At 42.6% G+C, this 19,902-nt stretch overlaps 1 protein-coding gene across 1 annotated transcript in view; it reads right to left on the reverse strand.

Moving 5' to 3' along the window:
- RASGRP3 (RAS guanyl releasing protein 3) overlaps nt 1-19,902 on the reverse strand; it is a 168,886-nt gene that overhangs the window by 41,473 nt on the left and 107,511 nt on the right. The window contains exons 12-13 of the mRNA XM_069769109.1: nt 18,237-18,352; nt 7,850-7,997 (exon numbers count right to left, since the gene is read on the reverse strand). Of these exons, the coding sequence (XP_069625210.1) occupies nt 7,850-7,997; nt 18,237-18,352 (264 nt within the window). The remainder of the gene's footprint in view (nt 1-7,849; nt 7,998-18,236; nt 18,353-19,902) is intronic.

The following is a 19,902-nucleotide window of genomic DNA, read 5'->3' on the forward strand; positions in this document are numbered from 1 at the left end:
TTAACACAATTATTGCGCTAATTGTTCAGTCCATGAACATACAGTGGGTGCCGAAAGTATTCAGACCCCTTTAAATTGTTCACTCTTTGTTTCATTGCAGCCATTTGGTAAATTCATAAAAGTTCATTTTTTTCATATTAATGTACTTCTCTGCACCCCATCTTGACTGAAAAAACAGAAATGTAGAAATGTTTGCAAATTTAATAAAAAAGAAAAACTGAAATATCACATGGTCATAAGTATTCAGACCCTTTGCTCAGACACTCATATTTAAGCCGCATGCTGTCCATTTCCTTGTGATCCTCCTTGAGATGGTTCTACTCCTTCATTGTAGTCCAGCTGTGTTTAATTAAACTGATAGGACTTAATTTGGAAAGGCACACACCTGTCTATATAAGACCTCACAGCTCACAGTGCATGCCAGACCAAAGGAGAATTATGAGGTCAAAGAAACTGGCCAAGGAGCTCAGCTCAGAGACAGAATTGTGGCAAGGCACAGATCTGTCCAAGGTTACAACAGAATTTCTGCAGTACTCGAGGTTCCTAAGAGCACAGTGGCCTCCATACTCCTTAAATGCAAGAAGTTTGAGACCACCATAATTCTTCTTAGACCTGGCCGTCCAGCCAAACTGAGCAATCGTTGGAGAAGAGCCTTGGTGGGAGAGGTAAAGAAGAACCCCAAGATCACTGTGGCTGAGCTCCAGAAATGCAGTAGGGAGATGGGAGAAAGTTCCACAAAGCCAACTATCACTGCAGCCCAACACCAGTCCTGCCTTTATGGCAGAGTGGCCCGACGGAAGACTCTCTTCAGTGCAAGACATATGAAAGCCCGCAGAGAGTTTGTTAAAAAACACATGAAGGAGTCCCAGACTAAGAGAAATAAGATTCTCTGGTCTGATGAGATGAAGATAGACCTTTTTGGTGATAATTCTAAGCGGTATGTGTGGAGAAAACCAAGCACTGCTCATCACCTGCCCAATACAGTCCCAACAGTGAAGCATGGTGGTGGCAGCATCATGCTATGGGGGTGTTTTTCAGCTGCAGGGACAGGATGACTGGTTGTCATTGAAGGAAACATGAATGCGGCCAAGTACAGAGATTTCCTGGATGAAAATCTCTTCCTGAGCGCTCTGGACCTCAGACTTGGCCGAAGGTTCACCTTCCAACAAGACAATGACCCTAAGCACACAGCTAAAATAACAAAGAAGTGGCTTCATAGCAACTCTGTGACCATTCTTGACTGTCCCAGACAGAGCGCTGACCTAAACCCAATTGAGCATCTCTGGAGAGACCTGAAAATGGCTGTCCATCAACATTCACCATCCAACCTGACGGAACTGGAGAGGATCTACAAAGAAGAATGGCAGAGAATCCCCAATCCAGGTGTGAAAAACTTGATACATCATTCCCAAGAAGACTCAGGGCTGTACTTACTCAAAAGGGTGCTTCTACTCAATACTGAGCAAAGGGTCTGAATACTTATGACCATGTGATATTTCAGTTTTTCCTTTTTAATACATTTGCAAAAATTACTACATTTCTCCTTTTTTCAGTCCAGATGGGGTGCAGAGTGTGCATTAATGAGAAAAAAAATGAACTTTTTTGAATTTACCAAATGGCTGCAATGAAATAAAGAGTAAAAAATTTAAAGGGGTCTGAATACTTTCTGTACCCACTGTATACTAGAGGTTCCCCCAACAGTATATGCATTGCATGTGTCTATGCAAATTCTATTATAGTGGAATATGATGTGGAAAATATTCATAAGTATACAGTATTTGATTCACTGCCGAATTTGACAACTACAAAGAATAGAGAGGTCTGTAATTTTTATCGTAGGGGCACTTCAACTGCGAAAGACAGTATCTAAAAAAAAAACCAGAAAATAACATTGTATGATTTTTCATGATATAAGTATTTTATTCAATAGCAAAACAGAACTTAATATTTGGTACAGAAACCTTTGTTTGCAATTACAGAGGTCAAGTGTTTCCTGTAGTTCTTGACCAAGTTTGCACACATTGCAGCAGGGATTTTGACCCACTACTCCATACCATTCTTCTCCATATCTTTGAAGTTTTGAAGTTTCTGAGCTGTTGCTGGACATCATTGAGTTTCAGCTCCCTCCAAAGATTGGGTACAGGTCTGGAGACTGCCTAGGCCACTCCAGGACCTTGAAATGCTTCTTACAGAGCCACTCCTTAGTTGCCCTGGTTGTGTGTTTCAGGTCATTGTCATACTGGAAGACTCAGCCACAACCTATCTTGAATGCTCTTACTGAGGGAAGGAGGTTGTTTGCCAAAATCTTGCGATACATGACCCTATCCATCTTCCTTTCAATACGGTGCTGTTGTCCTGTTCCCTTTGCAGAAAAGTATCTCCAAAGTATGATATTTTCCTCACCATGGTTGGGACGGAGTTCTTAGCATTGTACTAATCCTTCTTCTTCCTCCAGAGTGGAGTTGATACCACAAAGTTCTATTCAGAATTGAGCCAACAGTTGTTTCCTTCTCAACAAGCTGCTTGCCTATTGTCCTGTAGCCTGTCCCAGCCTTGTGCAGGTTAACAATTTTGTCACTCGTGTCCTTAGACAGCTCTTTAGTCTTGGCCATGGTGGAGAGGTTGGCATGTGATTGAGTGAATGGACAAGTGTCTTTTATACAGGTAACTAATTCAAACAGGTGCAATTAATACAGGCAATGAGTGCTGAGTAGGAGGGCTTCTTGAAGAAAAACTAACAAGTCTGTGAGAGACAGAATTCTTGCTGGTTGGTAGGTGATCAAATACTTATTTCATGCAATAAAATGCAAATTATGTAAAAATCATACAATGTGGTTTTCGGGATTTTTTTATGATTCTGTCTCTCACAGTTGAAGTGTACATACGATAAAAATTACAGACCTCTCCATTCCTTGTAGGTGGGAAAACTTGCAAAATCGTCTGTGTATCAAATGCTTATTTTCCCCACTGTATACAGTATATAAAAAATCCTCCCTTGTGTATTCTTCCCATAGCGCTATTTGTATATAATTTTTATTTAAAAGTTTTAATGCTCTGATTGCCCCTATAACAATAATGCTTCTTAAATGCCATGTGATGCATTGACCCATGTTGCAGCCAGGGAGCACTGTGTGTGCACTTCAGGATGCACTTGGATGCATAATTATGATGGTGAATTAGGGACTGACATTGTTGTAAATGGTTGGTATGTGTCGCAGAGGTGCTCTGCGCTGTAAGCCCAAATTGATATGGATATGCTGGGACTTTTAGTTCCACAAGTGTTTGTTGTGTTTACTTATAAGGGAGGGCTTATAGGGCTAGTTTGAAGAGCTGGGCGGGTCAAACTAGCCACACACACACACCTCCCACCTATGGGAGTGGTTACAGCTACATAATGTGACCAGGGTTTGGTCACATGGTGAAGAGTGTATGGACCTGGAAAGTTCAGAGTGTGAGTCCTGGTATAGCCTGTGTGTTGGAATGTCCTGGGATGGACTGGATTCCTGAAAGCACCTGCTGAGGCTATGGACTGAATGGTCAGTGTGTTGGAATGTCCTGAGATGGACTGGATTCCAGAAAGCACCTGCTGCATCTACAGAGCCTGTGACGGCTACTGTGTTTTGGAAGCTACAGTTCCTACTGCGGGTCTGGACTATCCAAGGTGCCCTGGTCACAAGGACGGTGACCCCAGTATGGCAGCTTTCCCCCCCTGGGAACCAGCACTGACAGGAGTCAGTGTGTGGAGCCAGAGCTCCTGTAAAGTAACTCCAGATAACAGGGGGTTACGGGCAGAGACGTATCTTCCATTGGAACAGACTGTCTGTGGTTAATGTGTTCCGTTGATGTATATAATGAAGTGTTTGTGATGTGGTTTATGATGCCTAAATTAACCGGAATAGACTGTTTAAATGGAGAAACCATGCCTGAGTGCTTTAATCCCGTGCCAAGCGAGTGTCCCCAACACACTCAGGTAGCGCTATCACCACAGCCCACAAACAATAATGTGCACCGATCCCCCATTGTACAGCTCCTCTATACACAGTATGATATCTGCACATCTCCTCTATACATAGTATGGTGTCACAACTGCTCCCACAAAATACAGTGTAATGTCCTCCACAGAAACTCTCACACTGTATAATGCCCCCATATTATAATAGCCCCAACACCCACACTGTATCATGGCCTCCACAGTAGCCTTCTAACTAGCCCCCAAACTGCATAATGGCCCCCCGCACTAGCTACCACACTGTACAAGGGGCCCCACAATAGCTCATATAATGTATAATGAGCCCCACATTAGCTCCTACACTGTTTCAGGGTCCCACATTGTTTATGATGCCCCCACAAGTTTTAATTAAAATTTTTTTAAAAATTCACCTAAAACAGGATCCTAATGACTCTGCTCGGGCAACCGCTCCCTCTGCTCCCCCCTTCCCCAATAAAGAGTGTTTGTATGGAGGCGATAGGTCCCACATGAGGTCGGTGAATGATTTTGTCATGACTCGGTTTTCACACTTCAATGTATGCACCGCCTGTACTTTAGCAATTATAACAGGTTTGTATGTATGATAATAAGTTTATTATTCTGAACATTATACATCGCAGTAGTTTTTGATACGTTCAGACATATTAATAATAGTTTTTATGCAATTTTCAAAGTAAACTGACATATCTCCATCAGCAATGTCTAAAGATATGCATCATCTGGTGACCCTGAACAATTGTAGGTTCAAAGGGAAGGGAGGGAAAAAATGAAGTATAGAATGTATATAAAATATAACCTTTTTATGAAATATATGTGCTGAAATTTTAAGAGATTGCAAGATTTTATTTAATTATTTCTGAAAAAATTGACACCAGCAACTTGTCATTCTGAGCATAAAAGTTATGATATTTAGCTGCTAATATAACTTGTGAAGATGATAATGTGTTGCAGATCATAACGTCAGTCACTGATCACATATGTTCAGCGGGTCACATAAAGATTTATTTGTGAGCTGCGTATATTGCAGGACAGTGCTATCAATCAAAGGCTCTGATACCAGCACTAAGCTCAGCTCACCACGCAGTAAAGAAATTGCGCATGGAACTATTATCCCTCCATAGACTATACCGGTCTTGAGTCTGGTCAGTGTTATCAAGCAATTAGGAAAACACGGCACTTCTGGAATTCTGGTGGTGCACAAGTAGGATAATCAAATCCGTCAACTGTGATGTAGAAAAACTTGGCACTCGTATAGGTGTGTTGAAGAACTTATTTATTGAGTGAAGAATTTCCAGAAATAAATGAGACGTTTCGGTCAATACCTGATCTTCATCAGTCTGTAACAAAAAACACTTCCTGTACATCAGCACTTCCTGTCTTAGCAGTGGACACTGCAGACTCCCGCACAGCGCGCTGCCACACAGATCTCCTCTATCCAGATGGTATGTGTTCTGAGGACTGCTTATGTTGCAGGACGCTGCTCTTCTCCTTTGCCTCCCACCTTTCATTCGTTTTCCTAACTTTTCTCAGTATTTTCATTTTTCCTTCTCCTTTTTAGCTTGTCCTAGGAATAGCATTAGAGCTATACTAATTCGGAGTTTGCAACTTTTCCTTCACCATGATGTACTGATGCCATTGATGTAATTCTGTGAAGTTATAATTTGGCTTTTTTTGTTATTTTTTTCTTCTATTTATTTAATGACATGATTTGAATTACGGTGTTTTTCTACAATTTCTTTTTGTTTATGGCTTTCTGCATTTTTTGTTATTCAAACTGATGAAGGTCAGGTATTGACCGAAACGTCTCATTTATTTCTGTAAATTCTTCACTCAATAAAGAAGTTCTTCAACACACCTATACGAGTGCAAGGCGTAGGATGGGCTGACCCTCAATGGAACTCTCCCTATAATATCAGGAGACATGAACATAATGGGTAAACCTTTACCTGGGAATGTTTCCTGTCTGTTTTAGGGCTTGTGCACATGAGTGTATTTTTGGTTCCGAGTGCAATACGTCAAAACATTGGATCACAATGAGACCTTTGTTACTATATGGGGCCGTGCACATGTCACATTTTTTCCTTGGACCGCTTGTGGCGTGGCCAAGTTTGATGCGATACTTGACCACGCAAATAAATGAGTCCGTGAAAACCATTGGACTTTACTCGGATGACGTCTGATTTCCACAGACTGACAGAATGGAGAACATAGAGAAATGTTTTTCTCCACCTTCTCCTTATCTTAGAGAACCTTATCATACTCTGATCACACTATGATCACTGACCAGGGTGTGATTAGCATAATTGGCCCGATTCTCTTGAGTGATGTGAACCCAGCCTAAGAAAAATACATTTTATCGTGATTCCATGGGTTATACCAATATGAATGATCAGAGTGTAATTTTCATAATCGACCCAATACTCTCAGATGAGAGAATACATGGTCCTCTGCACCTTGCCTTAATATCACATATCTGCCATATAGCTGCCGTATAGGTCCAGATAGTCTGACATTTAAGGTACCGTCACACATAACGATATCGTTAACGATATCGTTGCTTTTTGTGACGTAGCAACGACATAGTTAATGAAATCGTTATGTGTGACAGCGACCAACGATCAGGCCCCTGCTGGGAGATCGTTGGTCGCTGGGGAAAGTCCAGGACTTTCGCTGGATCTCCCGCTGACATCGCTGAATCGGCGTGTGTGACGCCGATTCAGCGATGTCTTCACTGGTAACCAGGGTAAACATCGGGTTACTAAGCGCAGGGCCGCGCTTAGTAACCCGATGTTTACCCTGGTTACCAATGTAAAAGTAAAAAAAAAACCACTACATACTTACATTCCTGTCACGTTCCTCAGCGTCAGCTTCCCTGCGTCCCCCAGTGTCAGCGCCGGCCGGCCGTAAAGCAAAGCACAGCGGTGACGTCACCGCTCTGCTTTCCGGCCAGCGCGCTTACACAGAGCAGGGAAGCTGAGGCCGGGGGACGCGACAGGAATGTAAGTATAATTCAAGGAGAACAAAAGGAGCGTTCAACATACAAACGTAAAAAAGTACAACATTTTATTGAAACATAAACGAAAGACATATACAAACACATACATGAAAATAAGGACACTAAAACCACCCCTAACACCCACATTGGTCATCAAAGATATATAACGTGTACATGGTACCAGAAAATGTGTCACGCATATATCTTCTTTATATATATATATATCTTTGAGGACCAATGTGGGTGTTAGGGGTGGTTTTAGCGTCCTTATTTTCATGTATGTGTTTGTATATGTCTTTCGTTTATGTTTCAATATAATTTTGTACTTTTTTACGTTTGTATGTTGAACGTTCCTTTTGTTCTCCTTGAATTATATCAGTGCCTTTTGGAGTAGGATTTACAGTGTCCAGGACATGGTACTTGGACACTTTGCACTATGAGCCTGGGGTTATATTTATTGATACAGGAATGTAAGTATGTAGTGTTTTTTTTTTTACTTTTACAATGGTAACCAGGGTAAACATCGGGTTACTAAGCGCAGCCCTGCGCTTAGTAACCCGATGTTCACCCTGGTTACCCGGGGACTTCGGGATCATTGGTCGCTGGAGAGCGGTCTGTGTGACAGCTCTCCAGCGTCCAAACAGCGACGCTGCAGCGATCGGCATCGTTGTCTAGATCGCTGCAGCGTCGCTTAATGTGACGGTACCTTTAGTCTTACTCTTAACGCAGTGGCCAAATGTGATGTGAATGTAGCTTTATCTCTTACTAAAATATGTTTTTTATCATTGCTGTTGCTTCTTCTTAGAATCTAACACAATGTGATGCCTGATATAAGACATATGTACAGTACAAGAAAATGAACGTACAAATCCCGCACAGTGCTCGCAGAAGGTGGGTTTCAGGTAATTCATCTCTTGGAAGTTGTGAATAAATCCTGGTCCCATTTTACAATGAAACTGAGATTTTGCTCTCAAAAAATAGGCCATCATTTCTTCTTTACTGATTAAACCATCTCTAAAGGAACAAGATAGAAAGATGAGAATAACAATAAATATATTAACAAACAGGGAATTGTATGATATTTCCATAACATTAAGTCTCCTTTATATGTATGTGTTTTGAGCATAAACCTTTTTTTCTAACTTTTCCAAAATTTGAGGCAAAATTCTTTTAGATAAATAAACAGATCCAATTCTACATAGATTTCTCCCTTTATTATCTTTTATTAACAATCGCAAAATCATTTCAGACATCTCATCCAACTACCATGGGTGAAGCTGCTAACTAAAAGGAGTTCTTGGGGATAATGATATAGGGATAGGATAGTGAAAACTACAAACTACACCTTACAAAAATATTTCCTGTTGAGATCCAGCTAACGAAAGTTGTTTTTTGAGACCTCTGCTACAGAGAGACATATTATGTTTCCATGCGCTTCACTCAAGACACGTTGAACAGACAATGTTTCTCCAGAAGTCATGTTCGCTAGAGGATTTACATTATTTGATTGGTATTCAAATTAAAATTTCTAAGGGGGTATTCTTAAGTTACACTTGAGCAGCTAAGAGCTATGCAGTCTCCGTAGGGTATGTTCAGGAATTGCTGCGGTTTTGACGCTGTGTATTTATGGAGCATCAAAACCCCAACGGACAGATGTTACAGCACAGTAGATGATATTTTTAGAAATCCCATGTCCACTATGCGTGTTTGTGCGTCTGCGGATCACCCGCAGAAACTGACACGTGTTTACGAGCCGCAGCACGTCAATTTTTCATGCGGAGACGCTAGTCTCTGCAACAGACATTTCAACAATAGCACCAAAAGAAATATGCAAAAACAGAGGGATCACCATACCATATTAAATGTTTATTTAGTATACACAAAAGCCTGACCAAATTTAAAAAAACATTTAAAAATATCAAAAAAGTAAAATACCCTGCTACCACCAATAGATGCAAAATATACAATATACTAATACACAACAATACAACAACATTCAATGCATTAGTGAGCAATGATACAGCAAGATATCAAAATGAAACACCACTGTAGTTAGCATCCTGTATAGAGACTAGCTGACAAGATATTCCTTGTAGCTAGGATATCACATATGTTAAAGCTATTATGCGGGTTGAAATATACTGCAATGTAGATTATAAATCTCCACAGTCCCTATAACATACATAGAGATTTCATCCAGATGGAAATGCAAACAAACTATTAAAGTCACTTGTGACAACTACATCTATATAGCGTCAACTCAGTAAGTACCCAAACAGATTATAACCACTAGGTGAAAGCTCCGCATGCAGCAGACCCTAACTGGTCAAACTCACTATGATGAATCAATACAAGTGCTGATAAGTAGCTCAAATGGCCTTTGAATAACGACTAAAGGTACCGTCACACTCAGCGACGCTGCAGCGATATAGACAACGAGCCGACCTAAACTAGATCGCTGGAGCGTCGCTGCTTAGGTCGCTGTAGAGATGTCAAACACAGCAACTCCAGAATGATGCAGGAGCGATCCAGTGACGTAACGGCGACTCACTTCTCGTTCTCGCTGGTTGTTAGCTCCATGTCAAACAGCCAGAGTGTACCGATCTGACACACATCTAGGGGCCCTATGCTCATTGCTGGCGTCGTTGCTTTTGATGTCAAAGATGATGATACACGCCGACCTGGCGATGAAATAAAGTTCTGGACTTCTAGCTCCGACCAGCGATGGCACAGCGGGATCCAGATCGCTGCTGCGTGTCAAACACAACGAGATCGCTATCCAGATCGCTGCAACGTCACGGATTGTTGTCGTTCTCTTTGCAAAGTTGCTGAGTGTGACGGTACCTTAAGGCTCACAAAGTGTAGGGACATGGCTGGACACAAGAATGCCCCTGTGAGCAAATTTCAACAATTTGTACTTGGATGCGGTAAAGCCGCATGATTCAGTGAACACATACAGAATTACCTGCTTGATTAGAACTCAGCATTTTAGACCCAGTGAAAATTCGCTGTGTCCAAAGTGCTGTTACTATGTGATTGTTGCATCATAGCCTTATTGTCTCCTTACTTCCTGGTTGTTGGAAACACGGGCTTTGTTCCTTGAGTGACAGTTCTAGTAACTACCAGAGCTGTAGCATTAGTAGAACTATAAAGCTCAGCACAAGTCTTTATGTGACACATTCAGCTATCATTGGTTTGTAATGGAGTCTTTCCTGTTATAACTGTTTTACATGTAGGGATAGCAGTGCATTTTAAAGAAACCTCAGCTAAGGATGAGGAGAACCAAGAGCTGTGATTAGGAGTACTGCTGTAGGAGAAGCCAAATCTGCCAGCTGGTGATTTTTCAACATTTATAACAGCAGCATGTCAGGAGCTGAGAGAGAGTGGGAGGGAGGTGAGCAACTAAGTGCCATATCATAAATAGTACAAAGAGAAAGCTTTCTCCTTGTACTATTTATGATGTTTTTGTACTGACCTCAAGTGCATCCCCATACATATTGTGTGGTGCCCTCCAAAAAACTTTCTATGTTCATAGGTTCACTAAGTGCCATATCGAAATCAATGAGCAGGAGAGAGGTGTTTGGGATGTTAGGAGTTAACTTCCTTCCTGGAAAGTCACTACTACATTTTTCAGTTTTTGGGAAGCCACTAGTAGTGGAGCTACATGAAAACCAGATATACTCTATGAAAGTTAAAAGCTGTGACTGCAGGAGAGTAACTGCAGATAGAACAAGCAAATCAATTGCAAACTTGCTCATTTTTATGATGTCTTATTAGCTGAAACAATTTAATAACTTGACAATACCCCTTTAAGATTGTTTTCTTTGGTGTTCCAAAAATGTAAGCGATTATTGTCTTAAGGTGCATTGACAATGCGCTATTATTGGAAATGAGTGTTCCTAGGGAATGCTGATAATTGTGCAGTCTAAACAAGCTGCCAATCGCCCGACGAATAAACAAAACCCTTGTTCAATGGATAAAATTCTGTTTTGGTTTGCCTAAAAGATAATCAGCAATGCGGGAATTGGGCTACTGACAACAATGGCATTCAATGAGCACAAAACAATATATGCATCTATACAATCTATAATGTTGTCAGGATCTGAAGAGCTCCCTCCATGTCTGAATAGGTTATTTTATTTAATGACCAATGATGGTTTAACGGCTGGTGTAAATGCTTCTTTAAGAAATATACTACTTATCACCTATCCAGCAAACAGATGATAAAAGTCGGATCTCAGAGGGCGCACCTGCTGGGACCCCAATGATCTGAAGAACAGGGCACTGAGTCCCCTTTATGAATGTAGCAATGGTTACACATGCGCACTATTACTCTGTTACAGTATACCGTATTGTTGTGAATTCTGTGGCAGAGCTCCCTCCTGTGGTCACAAGTGGTACTTCGGCTGATTCTCTCTGTGAGCTTCCGTTGGTGGAGGAGAGTGGTACTGCGGCTTCTGAGTTTCCTTCCTCAGGTGATGTGGTGAAGTCGTTAGGTGCTGCTCTATTTAACTCCACCTGGTGCTTTGATCCTGGCTTCCAGTCAATGTTCTAGTATTGGACCTGTCTCCTCCTGGATCGTTCCTGTGGCCTGCTGCTCTGCATAGCTAAGTTTGCTTTTGCTATTTTGTTTGCTGTTTTTTCTGTCCAGCATTGCTTATTTGTTTTTTCTTGCTTGCTGGAAGCTCTGGGACGCAGAGGGTGTACCTCCGTGCCATTAGTTCGGTACGGAGGGTCTTTTTGCCCCCTTTGCGTGGTTGTTTGTAGGGTTTTGTGTTGACCGCAAAGTTACCTTTCCTATCCTCGCTCTGTTCAGAAAGTCGGGCCTCACTTTGCTAATCTATTTCATCTCTACGTTTGTCTTTTCATCTTAACTCACAGTCATTATATGTGGGGGCTGCCTTTTCCTTTGGGGTATTTCTCTGAGGCAAGTTAGGCTTATTTTCTTTCTTCAGGCTAGCTAGTTTCTTAGGCTGTGCCGAGTTGCATAGGGAGCATTAGGCGCAATCCACGGCTGCCTCTAGTGTGGTTGAAGAGGATTAGGGATTGCGGTCAGCAGAGTTTCCATGTCTCAGAGCTCGTTCTTTATTTTTGGGTTATTGTCAGGTCACTGTATGTGCTCTGACTTCTATGTCCATTGTGGTACTGAATTACCAGATCATAACAGTACTGGAAGCCAAAATACTAATGATTCTCAATAGAGGGAAAAAAGAAGTTCTGAGACCATTTTTTTTTCTCTGCACTGTGTTTTTCCTTTTTTTCCCCTAGACATTTGGGTGGTTCAGGACACAGGTGTAGCGATGGACATTAAAGGTCTGTCTTCATGTGTGGATCAGCTCACGACAAGAGTACAAAATATTCAAGACTTTGTGGTTCAGAATTCTATGTTAGAACCAAGAATTCCTATTCCTGATTTGTTTTTTGGAGATAGAACTAAATTTCTGAGTTTCAAAAATAATTGTAAACTATTTCTGGCTTTGAAACCTCGCTCCTCTGGTGACCCAGTTCAACAAGTTAGGATCATTATTTCTTTTTTACGTGGCGACCCTCAGGACTGGGCATTTTCTCTTGCGTCAGGAGATCCTGCATTAAGTAATGTCGATGCGTTTTTCCTGGCGCTCGGATTGCTGTACGATGAACCTAATTCAGTGGATCAGGCAGAGAAAAATTTGCTGGCTCTGTGTCAGGGTCAGGATGAGATAGAGGTATATTGTCAGAAATTTAGAAAGTGGTCCGTACTCACTCAATGGAATGAAGGTGCGCTCGCAGCTATTTTCAGAAAGGGTCTCTCTGAAGCCCTTAAAGATGTCATGGTGGGATTTCCTATGCCTGCTGTTCTGAATGAGTCTATGTCTCTGGCCATTCAGATCGGTCGACGCTTGTGTGAGCGTAAATCTGTGCACCATTTGGCGGTATTACCTGAGCATAAACCTGAGCCTATGCAGTGCGATAGGACTTTGACCAGAGTTGAACGGCAAGAACACAGACGTCTGAATGGGCTGTGTTTCTACTGTGGTGATTCCACTCATGCTATCTCTGATTGTCCTAAGCGCACTAAGCGGTTCGCTAGGTCTGCCACCATTGGTACGGTACAGTCAAAATTTCTTTTGTCCGTTACCTTGATCTGCTCTTTGTCATCTTATTCTGTCATGGCATTTGTGGATTCAGGCGATGCCCTGAATTTGATGGACTTGGAGTATGCTAGGCGTTGTGGGTTTTTCTTGGAGCCCTTGCAGTGTCCTATTCCATTGAGAGGAATTGATGCTACGCCTTTGGCCAAGAATAAGCCTCAGTACTGGACCCAGCTGACCATGTGCATGGCTCCTGCACATCAGGAGGTTATTCGCTTTCTGGTGTTGCATAATCTGCATGATGTGGTCGTGTTGGGGTTGCCATGGCTACAAGTCCATAATCCAGTATTAGATTGGAAATCCATGTCTGTGTCCAGCTGGGGTTGTCAGGGGGTACATGGTGATGTCCCATTTCTGTCTATTTCGTCATCCACCCCTTCTGAGGTTCCAGAGTTCTTGTCTGATTACCGGGATGTATTTGATGAGCCCAAGTCTGATACCCTACCTCCGCATAGGGATTGTGATTGTGCTATCGATTTGATTCCTGGTAGTAAATTCCCAAAGGGTCGACTGTTTAATTTATCTGTGCCTGAGCACGCCGCTATGCGGAGTTACGTGAAGGAGTCCTTGGAGAAAGGGCATATTCGCCCGTCATCGTCGCCATTAGGAGCAGGGTTCTTTTTTGTGGCCAAGAAGGATGGTTCGCTGAGACCTTGTATAGATTACCGCCTTCTTAATAAGATCACGGTTAAATTTCAGTACCCCTTGCCATTGTTATCTGATTTGTTTGCTCGGATTAAGGGGGCTAGTTGGTTCACCAAGATAGATCTTCGTGGTGCGTATAATCTTGTGCGTATTAAGCGAGGCGATGAATGGAAAACTGCATTTAATACGCCCGAGGGCCATTTTGAGTATCTAGTAATGCCATTCGGACTTGCCAATGCTCCATCAGTGTTTCAGTCCTTTATGCATGACATCTTCCGAGAGTACCTGGATAAATTCCTGATTGTGTACTTGGATGACATTTTGATCTTCTCGGATGATTGGGAGTCTCATGTGAAGCAGGTCAGAACGGTGTTTCAGGTCCTGCGTGCTAATTCTTTGTTTGTGAAGGGATCAAAGTGTCTCTTTGGTGTTCAGAAGGTTTCATTTTTGGGGTTCATCTTTTCCCCTTCTACTATCGAGATGGATCCTGTTAAGGTCCAAGCCATCCATGATTGGACTCAGCCGACATCTCTGAAAAGTCTGCAAAAGTTCCTGGGCTTTGCTAATTTTTATCGTCGCTTCATCTGCAATTTTTCTAGTATTGCTAAACCATTGACCGATTTGACCAAGAAGGGTGCTGATGTGGTCAATTGGTCTTCTGCTGCTGTGGAGGCTTTTCAGGAGTTGAAGCGTCGTTTTTCTTCTGCCCCTGTGTTGTCTCAACCAGATGTTTTGCTTCCTTTCCAGGTTGAGGTTGATGCTTCTGAGATTGGAGCAGGGGCTGTTCTGTCGCAGAGAAGTTCTGATTGCTCGGTGATGAAACCATGCGCCTTCTTTTCCAGAAAGTTTTCGCCTGCTGAGCGAAATTATGATGTTGGCAATCAAGAGTTGCTGGCCATGAAGTGGGCATTCGAGGAGTGGCGTCATTGGCTTGAAGGAGCTAAGCATCGCGTGGTGGTCTTGACTGATCATAAGAACTTGACTTATCTCGAGTCTGCCAAGCGGTTGAATCCTAGACAGGCTCGTTGGTCGCTGTTTTTTGCCCGTTTTGACTTTGTGATTTCGTACCTTCCGGGCTCTAAAAATGTGAAGGCGGATGCTCTGTCTAGGAGTTTTGTGCCCGACTCTCCGGGTTTATCTGAGCCGGCGGGTATTCTCAAAGAGGGAGTAATTGTGTCTGCCATCTCCCCTGATTTGCGGCGGGTGCTGCAAAAATTTCAGGCTAATAAACCTGATCGTTGCCCAGCGGAGAAACTGTTTGTCCCTGATAGGTGGACGAATAAAGTTATCTCTGAGGTTCATTGTTCGGTGTTGGCTGGTCATCCTGGAATCTTTGGTACCAGAGAGTTAGTGGCTAGATCCTTTTGGTGGCCATCTCTGTCGCGGGATGTGCGTTCTTTTGTGCAGTCCTGTGGGATTTGTGCTCGGGCTAAGCCCTGCTGTTCTCGTGCCAGTGGGTTGCTTTTGCCCTTGCCAGTCCCGAAGAGGCCTTGGACACATATCTCTATGGATTTTATTTCAGATCTTCCCGTCTCTCAAAAAATGTCAGTCATTTGGGTGGTTTGTGATCGCTTCTCTAAGATGGTCCATTTGGTACCCTTGTCTAAATTACCTTCCTCCTCTGATTTGGTGCCATTGTTCTTCCAGCATGTGGTTCGTTTACATGGCATTCCAGAGAATATCGTTTCTGACAGAGGTTCCCAGTTTGTTTCGAGGTGTTGGCGAGCCTTTTGTGTTGGGATGGGCATTGACTTGTCTTTTTCCTCGGCTTTCCATCCTCAGACTAATGGCCAGACCGAACGAACCAATCAGACCTTGGAAACATATCTGAGATGCTTTGTTTCTGCTGATCAGGATGACTGGGTGTCCTTTTTGCCTTTGGCTGAGTTTGCCCTTAATAATCGGGCCAGCTCGGCTACCTTGGTTTCGCCGTTTTTCTGCAACTCCATCCTCATTTCTCTTCAGGGCAGGTTGAGTCTTCGGACTGTCCTGGTATGGATACTGTGGTGGACAGGTTGCAGCAGATTTGGACTCATGTAGTGGACAATTTGACCTTGTCCCAGGAGAAGGCTCAACGTTTCGCTAATCGCAGACGCTGTGTGGGTCCCCGACTTCGTGTTGGGGATTTGGTTTGGATGTCTTCTCGTCATATTCCTATGAAGGTTTCCTCTCCTAAGTTTAAACCTCGTTTCATTGGTCCGTATAGGATTTCTGAGGTTCTTAATCCTGTGTCTTTTCATCTGACCCTTCCAGATTCTTTTTCCATTCATAACGTATTCCATAGGTCATTGTTGCGGAGATACGTGGCACCTGTGGTTCCATCTGTTGATCCTCCTGCCCCGGTTTTGGTGGAGGGGGAGTTGGAGTATATTGTGGAGAAGATTTTGGATTCTCGTGTTTCAAGATGGAAACTCCAGTATCTGGTTAAGTGGAAGGGTTATGCTCAGGAAGATAATTCCTGGGTCTTTGCCTCTGATGTCCATGCTCCCGATCTTGTTCGTGCCTTTCATATGGCTCATCCTGGTCGTCCTGGGGGCTCTGGTGAGGGTTCGGTGACCCCTCCTCAAGGGGGGGTACTGTTGTGAATTCTGTGGCAGAGCTCCCTCCTGTGGTCACAAGTGGTACTTCGGCTGATTCTCTCTGTGAGCTTCCGTTGGTGGAGGAGAGTGGTACTGCGGCTTCTGAGTTTCCTTCCTCAGGTGATGTGGTGAAGTCGTTAGGTGCTGCTCTATTTAACTCCACCTGGTGCTTTGATCCTGGCTTCCAGTCAATGTTCTAGTATTGGACCTGTCTCCTCCTGGATCGTTCCTGTGGCCTGCTGCTCTGCATAGCTAAGTTCGCTTTTGCTATTTTGTTTGCTGTTTTTTCTGTCCAGCATTGCTTATTTGTTTTTTCTTGCTTGCTGGAAGCTCTGGGACGCAGAGGGTGTACCTCTGTGCCGTTAGTTCGGTACGGAGGGTCTTTTTGCCCCCTTTGCGTGGTTGTTTGTAGGGTTTTGTGTTGACCGCAAAGTTACCTTTCCTATCCTCGCTCTGTTCAGAAAGTCGGGCCTCACTTTGCTAATCTATTTCATCTCTACGTTTGTCTTTTCATCTTAACTCACAGTCATTATATGTGGGGGCTGCCTTTTCCTTTGGGGTATTTCTCTGAGGCAAGGTAGGCTTATTTTCTTTCTTCAGGCTAGCTAGTTTCTCAGGCTGTGCCGAGTTGCATAGGGAGCGTTAGGCGCAATCCACGGCTGCCTCTAGTGTGGTTGGAGAGGATTAGGGATTGCGGTCAGCAGAGTTTCCACGTCTCAGAGCTCGTTCTTTATTTTTGGGTTATTGTCAGGTCACAGTATGTGCTCTGACTTCTATGTCCATTGTGGTACTGAATTACCAGATCATAACACCGTATATGAAACTGTTGGAAATAGCCGAGCACTGTACTCATCTATCTCCTTCAGATTATGAATAGAGCGGTGGCCGCATGCAGAATCAGGGCTACATACAAACAGGGGCCACTAGAGTTCTGGAGTCAGGATTGGTCAGGGTCCTGTGAGTCGGACCCCCCAGTGATCCACACCTACAAAATGGTGATCTAACAGGAAAATAAGCAGACATTTTTCCTAATCTTATATAAACCATCTAAGTCTTTGGATTATTGGAGAATTGAAAAATTGATTCACAATTTATTTGCTGTGCTGTGTCCCATAGAACGCTGTTGGGGTCCGTAAGGGTCAACCAATGTGCAGAGACTCAACTAATAAATATACATTAGAAAGTATATTTTACTAAATTACTGTTTGCTTCAGTTACATGATCTTTATTTTTTTGTAACCAATCAATCCTGATGGACCTATCGATCTGTACAAGATCGATTTTCCTATAGATGTTCATTAGTTATGAGCGAATATACTCGTTACTCGGGATTTCTCGAGCACGCTCCGAGTATTTTTTAGTGCTCGGAGATTTAGTTTTTCTTGCTGCAGCTGAATGATTTACATCTGTTAGCCAGCATAAGTACATGTGGGGATTCCCTAGCAACCAGGCAACCCCCACATGTACTTATGCTGGCTAACAGATCATTCAGCTGCGGCAAGAAAAACTGAATCTCCGAGCACTAAAAAATACTCAGAGGACCCCCGAGCGTGCTCGAGAAATCTCAAGTAACGAGTATATTCGCTCATCACTAATATTCATCCATCAAGTCACCATGGCTCAAGATCAAGCCAAAGTCCATTAACCAAAAAACAATCAACAGAACCATTGCTTTGATCAATGTGCTACTATACTAAAAGTATCCTTTGGTAAAGTGTTTTTATACTTTGGCTTAATTTTATTTGCATCATTATTCAAATTATTACAAATGATTTTTAGTGAATTTGTAATAACGCTCCTTTTATTGTTTTTCTACCTCTTGCCAAATACAATCATACAATGTTCCTTTGCCAAAAATGACATCAAAACAGAATAAAGCATATCATGAGCCAACTTACTGATCTTTGTCTAAAACACAGAAGGAGTCCAGAAACGGGAAGTTAGCAGCGATGCTTTCAAAGTCCTCTTGAGAAATATAGCCGTCGTGATCATGGTCATAATTTCTAAAAACAGACTTTAAAGAAAACAGATTACATTTTAAATGAATGTTTAACAACACCACCTTAAAGGGAATCTGTCACCACCTTTTGGCTACTTCATCTGAGAGCAGTAAGATGTAGGAACAGAGAACCTGATTCTAGTGATATATCACTTACTGGGCTGTTTCCTTTAGTTTTTTTAAAATCACTGTTTATCTACTGCAGATCTAGCAGTTCTCTGAATGCTGAGCTCTGTATAACCCCGCCCACACCCCTGTTTGACAGCTGTGTACACTGTGCATAGGCAGAAAGCTGCCAATCAGTGGTGAGGGAGGGGTTATAAAGCACATGAATATGCAAGACTACATGCCAGCAGGTTTAATAGTCCTCTGGTGATGATTTCCTGCTGCTAAAACAGTGATTTTATCAAAACTGCAGCATGCGGGCCAGTAAGCGACACATCGCTGGCATCAGGGACTCGGTCTCTACATTCTGCTGCTCTTGGATTAGTTGGCAAAAACCTGGTGACGAATTCCCTTTAAGTTATTCATCATGGTCATATATAGTATGTATGCAGCTCCAATGCAGACCTATGTGTATCCATGATGACACACATCTCATAGCTATGTATTACTCCTTTTTGTTAGCAAGAGCAGGATGACACTACACATGCTTTGCTTATAGTTCATATCCATGGAGACACATAAGCTTCCATAAGAGCTGTAAGCATGAGATGGTAGCATATTATATAAGTAGAAATATTTGCAAAAGTTTCACATGTTAGTCTTATTAGCAAACTTGTTATACAGCACACTATTAAATATCTAGGGGACAAGGCAAGAGGAACAGCCTGGCACCATTCTGCTCCTGCCATGATGACCTTTTTTTGGAATCAACATTTTACCCAGACTCTGCCTCTTGTTTCTGTAATGTCAGTAATTATACAGTCTGGATAATACACTGGCAATCAGCAATGCCAGAAAGAGAGCTGCCGGGAGACTTACGGGATAGCCAGGTAAGAATAACTGCTGGCGAAGAAGAGTCGTTGACTGTTCGTAAAGAAGGGTGAGTAGATTTTGCTAGGTGGCCTTCATTTCACTTTACGCTCCTGTAAACCCTAATACCTTACTAATATAGTAAACAGAGATTATCCAATATATCTGAGTTGGCCGGAGCTTAAATGAGTAATAATAAATTATTATTTCTTCATCTTATAATATTTCTTATTGTTGGGAAGAATTTGAGGTGGCACTTCATCCCTGAACAGCTGCTGGTGCTGTAATCGCACCGAAAGAGATGTGACTGCCATGACAGTAACTGCCCATCTTCCCCTCAGCACCGAAAATCTTGCTCATTTTGTGCTTAAAGGAGGGGACCATGGAGTTTCTGAAACATCAATCACGCTTTTTTGATTATGATTACAGCAGGTTTGGCAAAACTGTTCTGGACGAGACCCTTCCTCATGAAGTGTGTGCCACCTGGAAAGCAATGATTTAGGCTTGATTGCAAGGATAGTCTACTATTAGAACATGCTAGGAAGGCTTACCAGATGGCTGACACTGCCTAGGTCGTGGAATAATGGGGT

The sequence above is a fragment of the Ranitomeya imitator genome, chromosome 5 (assembly GCF_032444005.1).
Source record: "Ranitomeya imitator isolate aRanImi1 chromosome 5, aRanImi1.pri, whole genome shotgun sequence".
In the NCBI taxonomy this organism is placed as follows: domain Eukaryota; kingdom Metazoa; phylum Chordata; class Amphibia; order Anura; family Dendrobatidae; genus Ranitomeya; species Ranitomeya imitator.